The following is a 12,238-nucleotide window of genomic DNA, read 5'->3' on the forward strand; positions in this document are numbered from 1 at the left end:
GGGCAATCGAGTCCCTAACTATCTACTAGGGCTTGGAGCCAGGAGCCAGGACATGCGCCAAACATGTCAGTGGGACTGAAGCATCCACGTTGGCCTTGGCTGTCTTACTAAAGTCACTTGATTTCAGTGCTTAGGTCAAAGACAAAGAGACCAGTGCCTGAGAGCCGCAAACACTCATTGCTGACTCACAGTTCAAGGCCAGGGGACCAAGGCAGGACACTCATCAACACCTGTTCAGTAACTCCTGGATCCTGGTCGTGGGCCAGGCAACGTGGTGGGAAGCAAGAAGGATTCCAAGTAACTTTTCTACACAGCTATTTCGTAAGCCATTTCCAAGACTGCACCATTTTTTGAAGGAAAATGTGAAGGTTTAAAAAGCTGTTTTTGTCGAGATATCTCATACTGGGCAGTGGTGGCAGAGGCCTTTAATCCCAGCACTCAGGAGGCAGAGGCAGAGGCAGGTGGATCTCTGTGAGTTCAAGGCCAGCCTAGTCTACAAAGCTAGTTCTAGGACAGCCAGGGCTATACAGAGAAACCTTGCCTAGAAAAGCCAATAATATATACATACATGCATGCATGCATGCGTATACACACACACACACACAAGTAAAATCTCAGATTCACTTTTCAGATTTTGGATTGTTCTGCATTTTGTTAGGGTCTTGTTTGTTTATTTTAAGATCTTTCCCTCAATCCCAAGGGGATTTGACATCTTCCATTTCTTCCTCGGTGCTGATACACAGTTGTCACTTGAAGCAGAAAATCAAATGACTTCCATCTAAGGGGTAGTCAGGGTTTAGGATCCGGGGCATGAAGACTCTTCAGGCACCATACCCTGGCCCTCTAGGTTGCACTCAATAACTAAGAGCAGGATCCTGGGGCCTCCTGCTTTCCTTCATTCTGTTTTCTCATTCCTTAGCTAACCTCTCTTTCCAATGGTTCCCCCATAGATACAAAATGAAGATAAGAGCTAATCAAATATCCTACTTCCTCTAAATAGAGTATTTTGAAAATCCAAAATGGGATTTTAAACTGCAAGTTCACTCCCACTCTTTTTAGGGTGTAAGGGATTAAATGTTCGTCTCAGTTCTCCCTGGAGGTGCCATTGGGTCACTCACATCAAAGATGGAGGCTTCCTTAAGCTAACTTCCACCAAGGCCACTTTTTCTCAGGCATGCTGCAGTCAGTTCTTCTCAGTACAGAACCTCACAAGGCAGTCGAATCCTGCGCAGGCTCATAAATCACTTACTTGCTTCCTACATGTGTGGGTACATGCCAGTCCCCCAAGACAACTCAGGGCTGACTTTGAGAAAGGCAGGAAATGAGCAACGAGAGGAACCAGAAAGAACACCTCTGAGGCAGTTGGGGCTGCAGAGCCCTGTGGGCTGCTGGGAAGGCATGGTGCCAAGCAGACGCTGTCTAGACTTTAGCTGGCCTCTCCCAGTGGAGGGGCGAATGAGGGAGGAGGGGAGCCAGGCCAGAAAGCCTGTAGTTCTTTGTTCAGCTAATACAAACATATGACACAACCCCTGACAGATTTCAGGTTGGGGGCTCACTCTGTCTAAGACATTTCTTCCCGGGGCTGGAATCCAGCTATAGGCTGAAGGAAGTTCTAGTAATCCATCCATCAGAGGGGAACTGAGGATACTTTTCTTAGTTCCTGAGAACTCACAGTTCCTCCACCCAAACTGAAGTGAGCAATGGCCAAAAGAGGCACACTGGAGGGGCGAAGGACCATGTTTTAAAATTCTTTTCAGTTGTGTTATTTTAGCTCCGTATGAAGAACGAGCTTTTTATGGAGGCCTCAGGACTCTGATAAAACCAGATTATTAAAACTGCTACAGACATAGAAATGGCGACCACAGTCCAATAAGCTTAAGACTCTGAGGTAATGTTGGCTTTGGGAAGCTTCACTAACCAGTCGGTGGGGAAGGAGCCTTTTCTGCTGGGTGGCAGAGAGGCCCTGTGCCAGGGCACATGTCTGGGTGCGTACAGTGCAGGCTGGAACTGGCTCCATCCTCCCCTCAGCCAGGAGGATCCATGCAACAGACAACCATACTTAGCCATTCTGCAGTTTGGCCTTACGTGCTATGGAACAGTTGTGAATACATCTCAAGGACACTGAAACTGCCTTAAAATATCTTGAGTCCCTGGCCATTAGCTGCCAATGCTCCCAAATAACAACTGCAACTCAGCAAGCATCAGAGGAGCAGCTGGCTAAGCACGACCACATTCACGAGCTGGAGCGGGCAAGGCTGCAGTATCAACTCAGGTACCAGAGCCATCCAGCAACTGATGGACTTTGAAGAGTTTGTTGACTGGGTCTGTACAGAGCCAAGTCCATACAACAAGCAAAATCTTTGGTGTGTTTTCAGATTCTGACTTCCAGAAACAAGACAGAGTAGCAGGGAACCCTGAGCTTTGACTTTGGGATTTCAAGCCCTGGGTTTATATCCCACCTCTAGGTGTTGCTGGGTAACTGAAGTTTCTTCCTGGATAAAATGAGGATTGATCACTGTGGAAGAATGATGTAGAAGCTCTTTCTGTCTGTGCAGCCCTGTTGCAAGCTCAGCTGCTGGCTACTTCTGAAAGGCTTTCCTGGGTGGGGGAGATTCTCAGCCCTGTCTTGCTGTTTCTCACTCTGAACCATCAGAAGCTGTACCCTTCCCTTCCTACTTGTCCCACTAGATGAAAAAAAAAAAAAGATCCTGAGAGAAAGGCCTTCCTTCACCAGCACTAACTTAGGCCCCAGATGGGGCACAAGCCTGAAACTGTTGACTCTCTAAATCTGTTGACTGAGACAATGAACTGTTTCAGATGAGTGATAAAAGCAGCATGTAAGGGTTTGTGAGTTTAAACTGTGTGAAGACAAGCAGGAGGTCTGCAGGGATTGTGTCAGCTCCTAACACAGCCCAGGCTGTGGGGGTGATGGCTAGAAGGGAGCAGGAAGGATGGTAGAAGGAAAAGGCTAGACAAAGAGGATGAGCGAGAGGGAGTGCTGTGGGAATTCATTTAGCCAATAGCTTTTGGGGTACCAGCTCTTTTGGGCGTGGTCTGAGGTGTTACATGGAATGGATAAGCGGAGATTAGAAGTGTGCTTGCTCTCTTTTGTGGTGGTGGGAGATCTGATCACAGCTTCCAGCACCCCTAGGTAGAAGGGCAGAAGACCGAGGCAGTTCTCTACCTTACTGTCATTCGTGAGTGTTCTCCAGAATTTGATATCCCTTTATTTCGGGCTCTTGTGGACTCGCATACCATTTGTTTCCAAGGGAGAAGATAGCAAAGAAGAGTCCTGGCCTGGGATTGCGTAGCTGTGAGCACATGAAGCTGGAGTCAGGCTGGGCTCTGGATGGAGGCATGGTTTTCTAACAGGACCCCGGGTTCCTGTCAGAGAATCAGGTGCTGTGTTCCTGACTGTCAGGAAACACTTCCTGGGACCTCCACGTCATGGACTATTTCATTACTCTACAAAAGTGCTCTGTAATAGGGTCTATCTAAAAGACAGGCTTGGAGGCCAGACATGGTGGCACCAGTCTGTCATCTCAGCATCTGGGATGCTGGCACCATCTACCCACCATGGGCAGCCTCTGGGATTGCGGATGGGCAGGGGCCCACATCCCACTGCAGTTGAATTGTCTAAACCAGAAGCAAGAGGTGAGGAAGGGCTGCTTGCTCATTGCAAAGGTCTCTGATGGCCAGACCCATTTGGGCTGTATACCATTGGTGATGAAGGCCACATGCATGGTCCTATTAGTCTCACACTGCTGTTAATGGAAAGAAATGTGTGAAGTGACTGATATCACACCCCAGTAAGGGCCATGAGGTAATGCCTGAGGCTTCTGCAGATTAATAAGTCATATTTATTAAGTATCACTGAAGGATAAATGAAAGCCTGGGGAAAGACAATTTTTTCCCTTAGACACAGGATTTTAATTTTGAAAATAACAAAGGAGAAAAGAGTCACTTTCCCTACATGGAATCAAATATCCCTTCACACACACACATACACACACACACACACACACACACACACACCATGCACACATGCATATGCCTGCAATACAACATATCCTTTGCCATATATTACATGAGTCATTTTGCAACGTCCTGATTGGTCACAAATGTGCCTGAATTATTAAGGACATACCAGGCAGTGTAAATTCAGACTTAATCCTGGGGATAGCGTAACAGTGATTACTTCCAAATGAGAACATAAAAAGTCCGTGAAGAGATTACACGGAAATCTTTCAACCACAGTAGAAAATGCAAATTTACAGGCTACATTTTGTATTATAACTACCCAGAGACCATTCTATTAGCAAGCTATTGCCAGTCTCTGCTAATGCAGAAGCTGCTATCTGTGACGGCAGCCACTCGCTAAGTCTTAGCCAGAGCAAGCGTGTATTTCATCAGGGCAGCCAAGAAAACTCTCATTGCCACGCCTTTGCCTATGGCCAAGGGCTTGGCTTAATTTAAGGTGTGTACAGTCACCCAATGCACTCAGGTGCTTGGGCCAGACACTGGTAAGTGGCTTTTCCTGACACTTTCAACCCCAGGTCCACAGCCTCTTGTTCACTATGTCAGTCATACCATCCTCAACTCACCCTTCTTATTATCCCAGTTTCAGTTAAAATCTGTCAGGGCTTGCCAAACTGGATTGAGTATTCCAGCAGGGATGACAAATAGCTTTCATTTCACATAGAGACTCTGACTGATTGCTAATGGCTGCATGGAATACTGTTGAATAAGATTTTCAAGCCTCCTCTGAATTCAGTAGGGAAGAATTCTATGATTGATTAGTAATGTCTGTCATGGGTAGTGGCAAGTGAGGATTGCGCATACGCTTTGTTCATGCCATTTCCATTTATTCCAGTGCTGGCAGGTACTTAGTTTCACTGCCTACGGTTTTTAATAAGATCATCACATACTACTGATTTGATCAATTCTCTGGGAGCTATAGAGCAGCATCTACCGTATTCTCTCATAAAGCAATCCCTGTTAGTCCTACTCTTTTGATATTTCATCTAGGGCCTTGACATCATGAGGGTTCCTGTGACCATTTCCTTTCCCAAGAGGAATTTATCCTCTTAATGTCATTTTATATTTAAAGAAAAAGTCAATACTGGACTGGGGAGATGACTCAGTGGAAAAGCACTGGCCATGCAAATGTGAGCAATGGAATTCCGATGCCCAGAACCCATATAAATGCTGGATAGACATGGTGGCTGGCCTACAAGCCCGGCACTTGAAGACAGAGACAGAATCCCTAGAGCAAGATGGCTGTCTCCACTAGTCACATCTCTGAGCTCTGGGTTTAATGGAAAGACCTGACTTAGTTCATAAGGCAGAGAATACTAGAGGAAGATGTCTAGCATCAACCTTGGGTCTCCACATACATCCAGACACATATGCATGACACTCCATTAAAGTCCACACACGTCAATACCCACCATATACACACAGGTCGAATGCATATAACATGAGAAAAAAGGTTAGCATTATGTTCTCAGGAGACACGAAGCTAAGATATACTCATAAAAAACTTAGAAAAATTAGAAAAGACTAGAGCAACGACTAAAATTACCCTCCATCCCACCACCTACAGGTAAGATTTTGAAAAACAGCTCACAGTGGCTCATATGCCCTCCCTTCATCTACTAGATATCAGGGCAGTTCTAATTTACAGCTGTTCTAAAACATGATTGGCATCTTATGAAGACTCTCCTTAGATACAATAAGCAACTACACACTCTAATACTTACATAACACCTAAATTGTCAGACTCCTGAGAGAATTAATTAACCTTTTCACTGGTTTGTAAAAATTCATTATTGCTAAAACGTGGACTAAAAATTCGCCAAATGTTACTAGACACTAAGAGACTGATTAAAAGAAAACCACTGTTCAACAAGGAATGATGAAACCGATGCTGGGCCAAACCCTTGCACACACTATTTCTACTATGTGTCTTTTTTATCCTGAACTTAACAGCCTTTCTTCACCAACTCCCTGTCTTCACTGGGCAGTAGCTTCCCGGGAATGTCTGGGTACAAAAGTTTATCAAGCTACATGTTATGGATGTTAATATTTTACGAATGTAAAGGAATTTTCAGGGCTGGAGTGATGAATCAGCAGTTAAGAGCACCTGTTTTTGCACAGGTCCCAGGTTTGATTTCCAGCACCTAACTGGCAGATTACCGCCATATCTAACTTCAGTTCCAGGAACCTGATGCCCTTTTTTTCCCTCCAAGGGCACCAGGTACACAGGGGGTGCAAAGACATACATGCAGACAGAACACTCATACACGTAAAATAAATAAATGTTTTTAAAAAGGAAATTTTCAAGAAGTTATGGAAGGACCTCCCAGAGGTTTGTTTTGTTTTGTTTTGAGACAGGGTCTTTCTATGTAGGACTGGTTGGCCTAGAACTCTCTATTTTGACCAGGCTGTCCTTGAATCTACTTGCTAATAATGTTACTCTAATGTACATTTTATCATGCAACACTTAAAGCTCCAGGCCCACCTGTAGACCTTAAGGAATGGGAGGGCAGAGACCAAGACTTGCACATCATCCTGGATTCTGCTCTATGTGCGTGGGTAGGGAGTGCTTGTCCCGAACCAGACAATGCTACGTCTGATGGAAACCGTGAAGGGAAACCCTGTGCCATTCCTGGCTCACTCTTGGAGAAAGCACCTTTGCCAAAGCCAAGGGGTTTGGAATTGGGCAACTTGGGAAGACGTCTGTATTTAACTCCACAGTTGCTCACCACCTGACTTGGTAATTTTTTCTAATAATACGATACCTGATATTCTGAAACCAGTAAAATGGATGTCTGTTCAAAATGTTCCCCTGGATGTCCAGGTATTTGGAGAGGAGAAAGAAAAAGAAACCATCTCATTTCCAATCCACCAATGTGGTCCTGGGTACAGTTTATTTTTTACTTTTTCTTCTTGCCCAGGCCTGTGCTGCTGACCACTTCTTCGGGGTACACCTCCGAGGTCCTTAGATCCACCTCAGCCATAGTCCCAAGCCTCTTCCGACGACAGCTCTTCAACTTGTTTGCACGAGCTTCCTGCCACCCTACTCACTCTGACAGGAGCTGTAATGCTTCCACCTTCTAAAGACATTGGCAGCGGCCGTGCCTCCATCTGCCAGGTGCTTGTCCATCTGTTTTGGCTATTCAGCGGTGTCCCTGCTATGTTTTAACTTCTCAATTCCCAACAGTGCCTTCAGAATCACAGCAAGTAGTTTATTTGCTACAGGATAAACAGGAGATGCTTTGGGTGGCTAACGGGCTGCAAGTGCTCAGGAGCAGCCGTTGGGGGGTGTGGGTTACACTGCAGTCTCAAGGACAGTCCTGTAGAATGCAGAGATGTTTGTTCCCAACCCTCCCCAGCTGGCTGATACAGCCCTAGTGGGTAATTACATGCAGGTGGAGAGGTGTAAGTGACATTAGACAGTGTGGCTTCCGAGGGACAGAGCCCTGGCAGTCTGCAAGCAGTGCATCTGTCTATAGAACTGTTATTGCTTCTCCACACCACTGTCTCAAGAGACACATTCCCAGTTCACAGCTCAAGTGTGGATCCTACTGGAATGAGTGATCACCTCTGTAAATCTGTCCCTTGTATATATAATTTACAATAATGCGTTTCTAGACCTTGAATGCTGGGAACTATAGCAAAAATAAGCTAGGGTATGCATGGAGGGGGCACTTGGACACTTACTAAGACTGTCTTGAAGCAGGCAGTTGGATTATGTGTCCCCTCTAGACTGTCACGATAGAGGAACTAAATTACACTCCTCAAGACTCCAGGGGCACACAAACTGATGCCTGGGATTCTCTATATCACCCTTGATTGCATTACCAAAGCTTTCCAAGAACTGTGGTCATTCTTGGTGGGAGGAACCTGAAAGGAAAGAGCAGGAAGGTTTGACGGTAGAAACCCCCTCTCTGCTGCTGCCCCCACCCCCACACAAGTGCAGAGCTCTGAAGACGTGTGTGTGTGTGTGTGTGTGTGTGTGTGTGTGTGTGTGTGTGTGTGTGTGTGCGTGTGCGCGCGCGCGCAGAATTCTGATGGAGGCAGGCTGAAGGAACGCCCTGGGGGGAAAGCAGTGACAGTGCAAAGGGAGGAGGGAGGAAACAACCAGTGTGACTCTGAGGTGCCAGGTGTGACACCATGGAAAATACCGAGAACAATGTAATACTTCCCCTTAGTGAGATTTGGTAATAGTTTTTTGAATGTAACCAAACAGAATCTATACACTAGCATTAAGAACATTCTAGCCACCCTTCCCTGAGAAGGAACAGCTGGTTCTGAAGGTCGACTCCAACCTTCAAAACAGGAGTTGTAAAACCATCACAGTTTTTAAAAGAGAATTAAATCCTTGGGTTTGATTATTACAGCAAAAGGCAGCAAAGAAGTTCACTTTATTTTCTATGTTTCATTTTTTGAGAGTTCAACAATATTTGCACAATGGCAGCAGACCTAAATTTTACTAAAATGGACTCATGCCAAAAGACTAGAAATACCATATTTGAGTGTTTGCTGAATGTTCTTATGGTTAACAAGGAAGAAAAAAATTCTACTGCAAGCATCATTAACTGCAAATATAGTGTTTAAAATGTATGCCAAGTCACGTCTCCCGTAGAGAGGGTTAATTCACTTTTCCAGCCATGATTAAAGATGCAGTATTTAACACGTGCGTTAAAACTTGCCAAGAGTTACCTGAAAGGTCAGGCAATAAAGGCTGGGTTGATTAAAAGATAATAATCCTTAATAAAGTGAAGTCATGAAATATGGTATGGCTGTGATCCCTCTTCACTGTGCCTGTGTTCTGACTTCACAGCCTCTTGTCTGCATCAACTCACTGGGTTTTCATGCCTCAGCACTCCCCCCACCCCCACCCCCCACCCCCACCTCTGCGCCAAGGTTTTTGCCTGGGAACCGAATACAGGCTCTTCTTCCAGAGAACTCCAGCAGGAAAGAGCTTTTCCCTGCAGTGCAGTAGGATGAGGAGGCCAGAGAGAAGTGCAGAAGGTTACCTAGGACAGATCCAGACCTCGGGACATGCAGCCTTGTGCAGATGAGTCACAGTCCCTGCACACCTTACCTCTGCAAAGAGTTCTGTCATTTCACAAACTAGTTGGCAGTTCTTAAGCTGGGATTCACCTCATCTATCACAGGACAGCAGCTGTCATCATCATCGTTACTATTATTTGAGATAGGGTCTCATATGTAGCACTGGCTGTGCTGGAACTCGCTATGTAGAACAGGCTAGGTGAGCACCCCAGGGCCATAACAGGGATGGAGAAGTATTCTTTAACCAGGGTTAAAAATTGGGGTATTTCCTCCATTCAAACTCTGAAGAAAAATGGACGAGGAGCAGGTAGGGCTCAAGGAGGGTTGGCAGGGTGGGGGAGCTGGGCACATACCGATCCACTTTCAGAGTTAATCAGTTATATCAATGTGGGCAGTTTAACTAGTTCCCTTAACTTTGTTCCCTGCTCTGCAAAGTGGAAATAACAAAGCCCCCCTCAATGGGTTTGAAAGGCTTTAGAAGATATGATGCTAGTGATACAAGCAGCCAACGTCTGATGTCAAAAGACTTGGCAAAATTCTAAGCTTTCATGCTTGCAAGTGGGGTGGGGGTGATTAAGAGTATGGGGTCTGGGGCTGAAAGGCTTTGACTCCCATCTTGCCCCCACTATTATAACTGAAGGCATCTGATAAGTGGCATAAACTTCTGACTCAGTTTCTCTATGATTAAAGTGGAATTTTATTAAAAGTTGTAGCCACCTAATAAATAGTTGCTGCTTTTATCTTACTGGGAATAAAAAATAGCTTGTTTCTACCTCAATCAATGATGCAGCGAATTAAAGGAGACATCAGTACAGTGTGTGCTTTTTTTTTAAAGAAGACTGTAAGCCTTTATGAATTCTGGGGCAGAATCAAGCTGTGATGCAAAGGGTGGGCTAACCGGTAATATGAAAGAAAAACTCAAGAGGGGCTATAAACCACCCACCAGGGAGCTATTTCTTTTGTAATGTGCATTCCATTTCTTCGTTCTCATGCTTTTTAATTCCTTCCACATTTCCTGCCATAATTATCAAATGTTTAGTTTCTGACCTCACTTTTCTGGAGACTGGAGCCCGGGGAATTTAGAATTGTTTATTTTCTGTCCATAAACCTTTGAGTTAATGGAGGGGCTTGTGAGCATAGGGTTTGTTGGTTTGTTTGCAGTGTCTCAAGAGGTCACTGGAGTTGAAAGGAAAACATTACCAGAGAGAAAGAAGGAAAGAAAGAGAAGAAAAGAAAGGAAGGAAGGAAGGAAGAAAGAAAGAAAGAAAGACAGAGCTGCTTCATGCTTTAACTGGAAATCAGAGGCTCCCAAAGGGAGAGCCGCAGATTAAGGGAAAATTTGAACTGTAAAAGGCTCTTATGGAGCCCAGATAGTAACAAAAAGAAATCCATGACATTTTAGAAAGAAGAAAATGCATTTTTGAGAAACACAATTCACTCTATAAAAGAGAAAGGAAATTTCATTTTGCTAATTAAACAATCTTTTCAGTCCTCCCCCACCAAGGAAAGACTTGGAAAGGAAAAGTCCGCAACTATTCGTAGTTTCCTCTCAAGTGAACAGAACTCTAGGCGCCTGTTAGAACTCTGCTGTTGCTCTGGCCGCCGCCTCGGCTCCTATCCGCCCAGTCTGTCCCCTCTCCTCTCTGCCCTCTCCCCAGCTTCCCTCCATATTAGGCGTGGTGGGGCTCCGGTTTATGGACCAAACTACTTCAGAATTGAGATTTAAGTTTAGTAGAATTTCTGCTCGGAGGAGCCCAGAGTTCCACTCTATCGCAAGCGTGAGGGCCCCCAGTCCCACCCCCAGAGAGCATCCTTGGGACACACACCCGGCCGCCGGGCGCGCAAACCCCAGAGACCGGTCACCTACCTCGCCGTGGACCAGGGCGACGGCCACCAGCGCTAGCGCCAGCCAGTGTTTCCACATCTGCGGAAGAGAGAAGAGGGTGAGACTGAAGGTTCTGGGCCCCGCGCGGACCCTGGAAACTTCCTCGGGTCCCACAGACTCGTCCCCTCCTCCCAGCACCCCCGGAGCCCGCAGCCACTCAGCCTCCTCGCTACGCTCACCGTGCTCGGGTCCCTGGCTCCGGAGGACGTAGGGTAGGGCAGAGAGCTGAAGTAGGAGATGGGATCCTTGCTGGTCGCCAGGCTCCGAGGAAGTCCGACTTGGGCTCGCCGCCCCTTAAGACCCCTCCTTCCCCGCCCGCCGGCCCCCCCAGCTCCTCCCCATTCTCCTCCCCTTCTGCAGCGCAGCCCCCGCGGCTCCCGCTGCGCTCCCTCCTCCCGGCCCCCGCCCGGAGCCCAAGAGCTTCCAAGCTCCGCAGGCATCCCTGTCCTCTCCTGGACCCCCACCAAGAGTCCTAAGGCATCTCAAGAGAAGGCACAGGGTTTCGTGTCTCGAGGGACCCTGCAACAAAGGCGGGGGGGAAAACCGCGGAAACCCTGTCCCCGGGAGGGGCGCTGGCCTGCAGCATTCCGGGTGACAGCAGGAACTAGCTGCAGGCTGCAGAGCCTTCTAGGTGGTCAACACAGTGGGCGCCCATACAGGGGCTGGGACTTGAACCTGAGCATCCCAGAGCCACCCCTCACCTCTGAAAGGGACAGAGAAAACAGAGGATAAGAGGGTGTTATTGCAGCCCAAGTAGAAGTAGTCAGTACTGGAGCCTGAGAAGGGCTGGTGAACAGAAAGCTACTTTTGCATTCAACTGGAGAGAGGACTTAACTGCCCTGCTCTGCTAAGAGTCTGAGTGCAATGTTTTTATATCCTTCCCTCTAATCCAGGAACATGGTCCCCTCTCCCCCATCCACTCCTCACCAATGTTCCTGTTATAACACACCCTTGCCATTTCTGGTAATTTCCATATCGATGCATCCTATAGCAATCTTCAAAGGTGTGCCGCCTCTATAAGGGCGCTGACCCCCTATGTTAAGAATCGCTTTTCTGCCCTGACTTTCCTGTCTCTAGTGACCAGGAATAAAACCACATGTGACACTTCAGACCCAACATCTGGATGAGCCCCACTTTCCACCAGCTAAGGGTTCCACTCATTACTTCTTTCAGAGTTTGCCTCCAAAACCCCTGTACCGTTCCCATAACAGGGCGGTCACCATAACCTAATCGGTTTCCTGCAGAGATCTCCTCTGCAGCAGCCCTTCAGTC

At 46.8% G+C, this 12,238-nt stretch overlaps 1 protein-coding gene across 1 annotated transcript in view; it reads right to left on the minus strand.

Annotated features, from left to right (window-relative positions):
- Fstl1 (follistatin like 1) overlaps positions 1-11,272 on the minus strand; it is a 49,358-nt gene extending 38,086 nt beyond the window's left edge. Inside the window, exons 1-2 of the mRNA XM_005071502.4 lie at positions 11,146-11,272; positions 10,949-11,005 (exon numbers count right to left, since the gene is read on the minus strand). Of these exons, the coding sequence (XP_005071559.1) occupies positions 10,949-11,005 (57 nt within the window). The 5' untranslated portion in view covers positions 11,146-11,272. The remainder of the gene's footprint in view (positions 1-10,948; positions 11,006-11,145) is intronic.
- Positions 11,273-12,238: the final 966 nt, after the last annotated feature.

This window comes from Mesocricetus auratus, unplaced genomic scaffold (genome assembly GCF_017639785.1).
Source record: "Mesocricetus auratus isolate SY011 unplaced genomic scaffold, BCM_Maur_2.0 Super-Scaffold_100008, whole genome shotgun sequence".
NCBI lineage: Eukaryota > Metazoa > Chordata > Mammalia > Rodentia > Cricetidae > Mesocricetus > Mesocricetus auratus.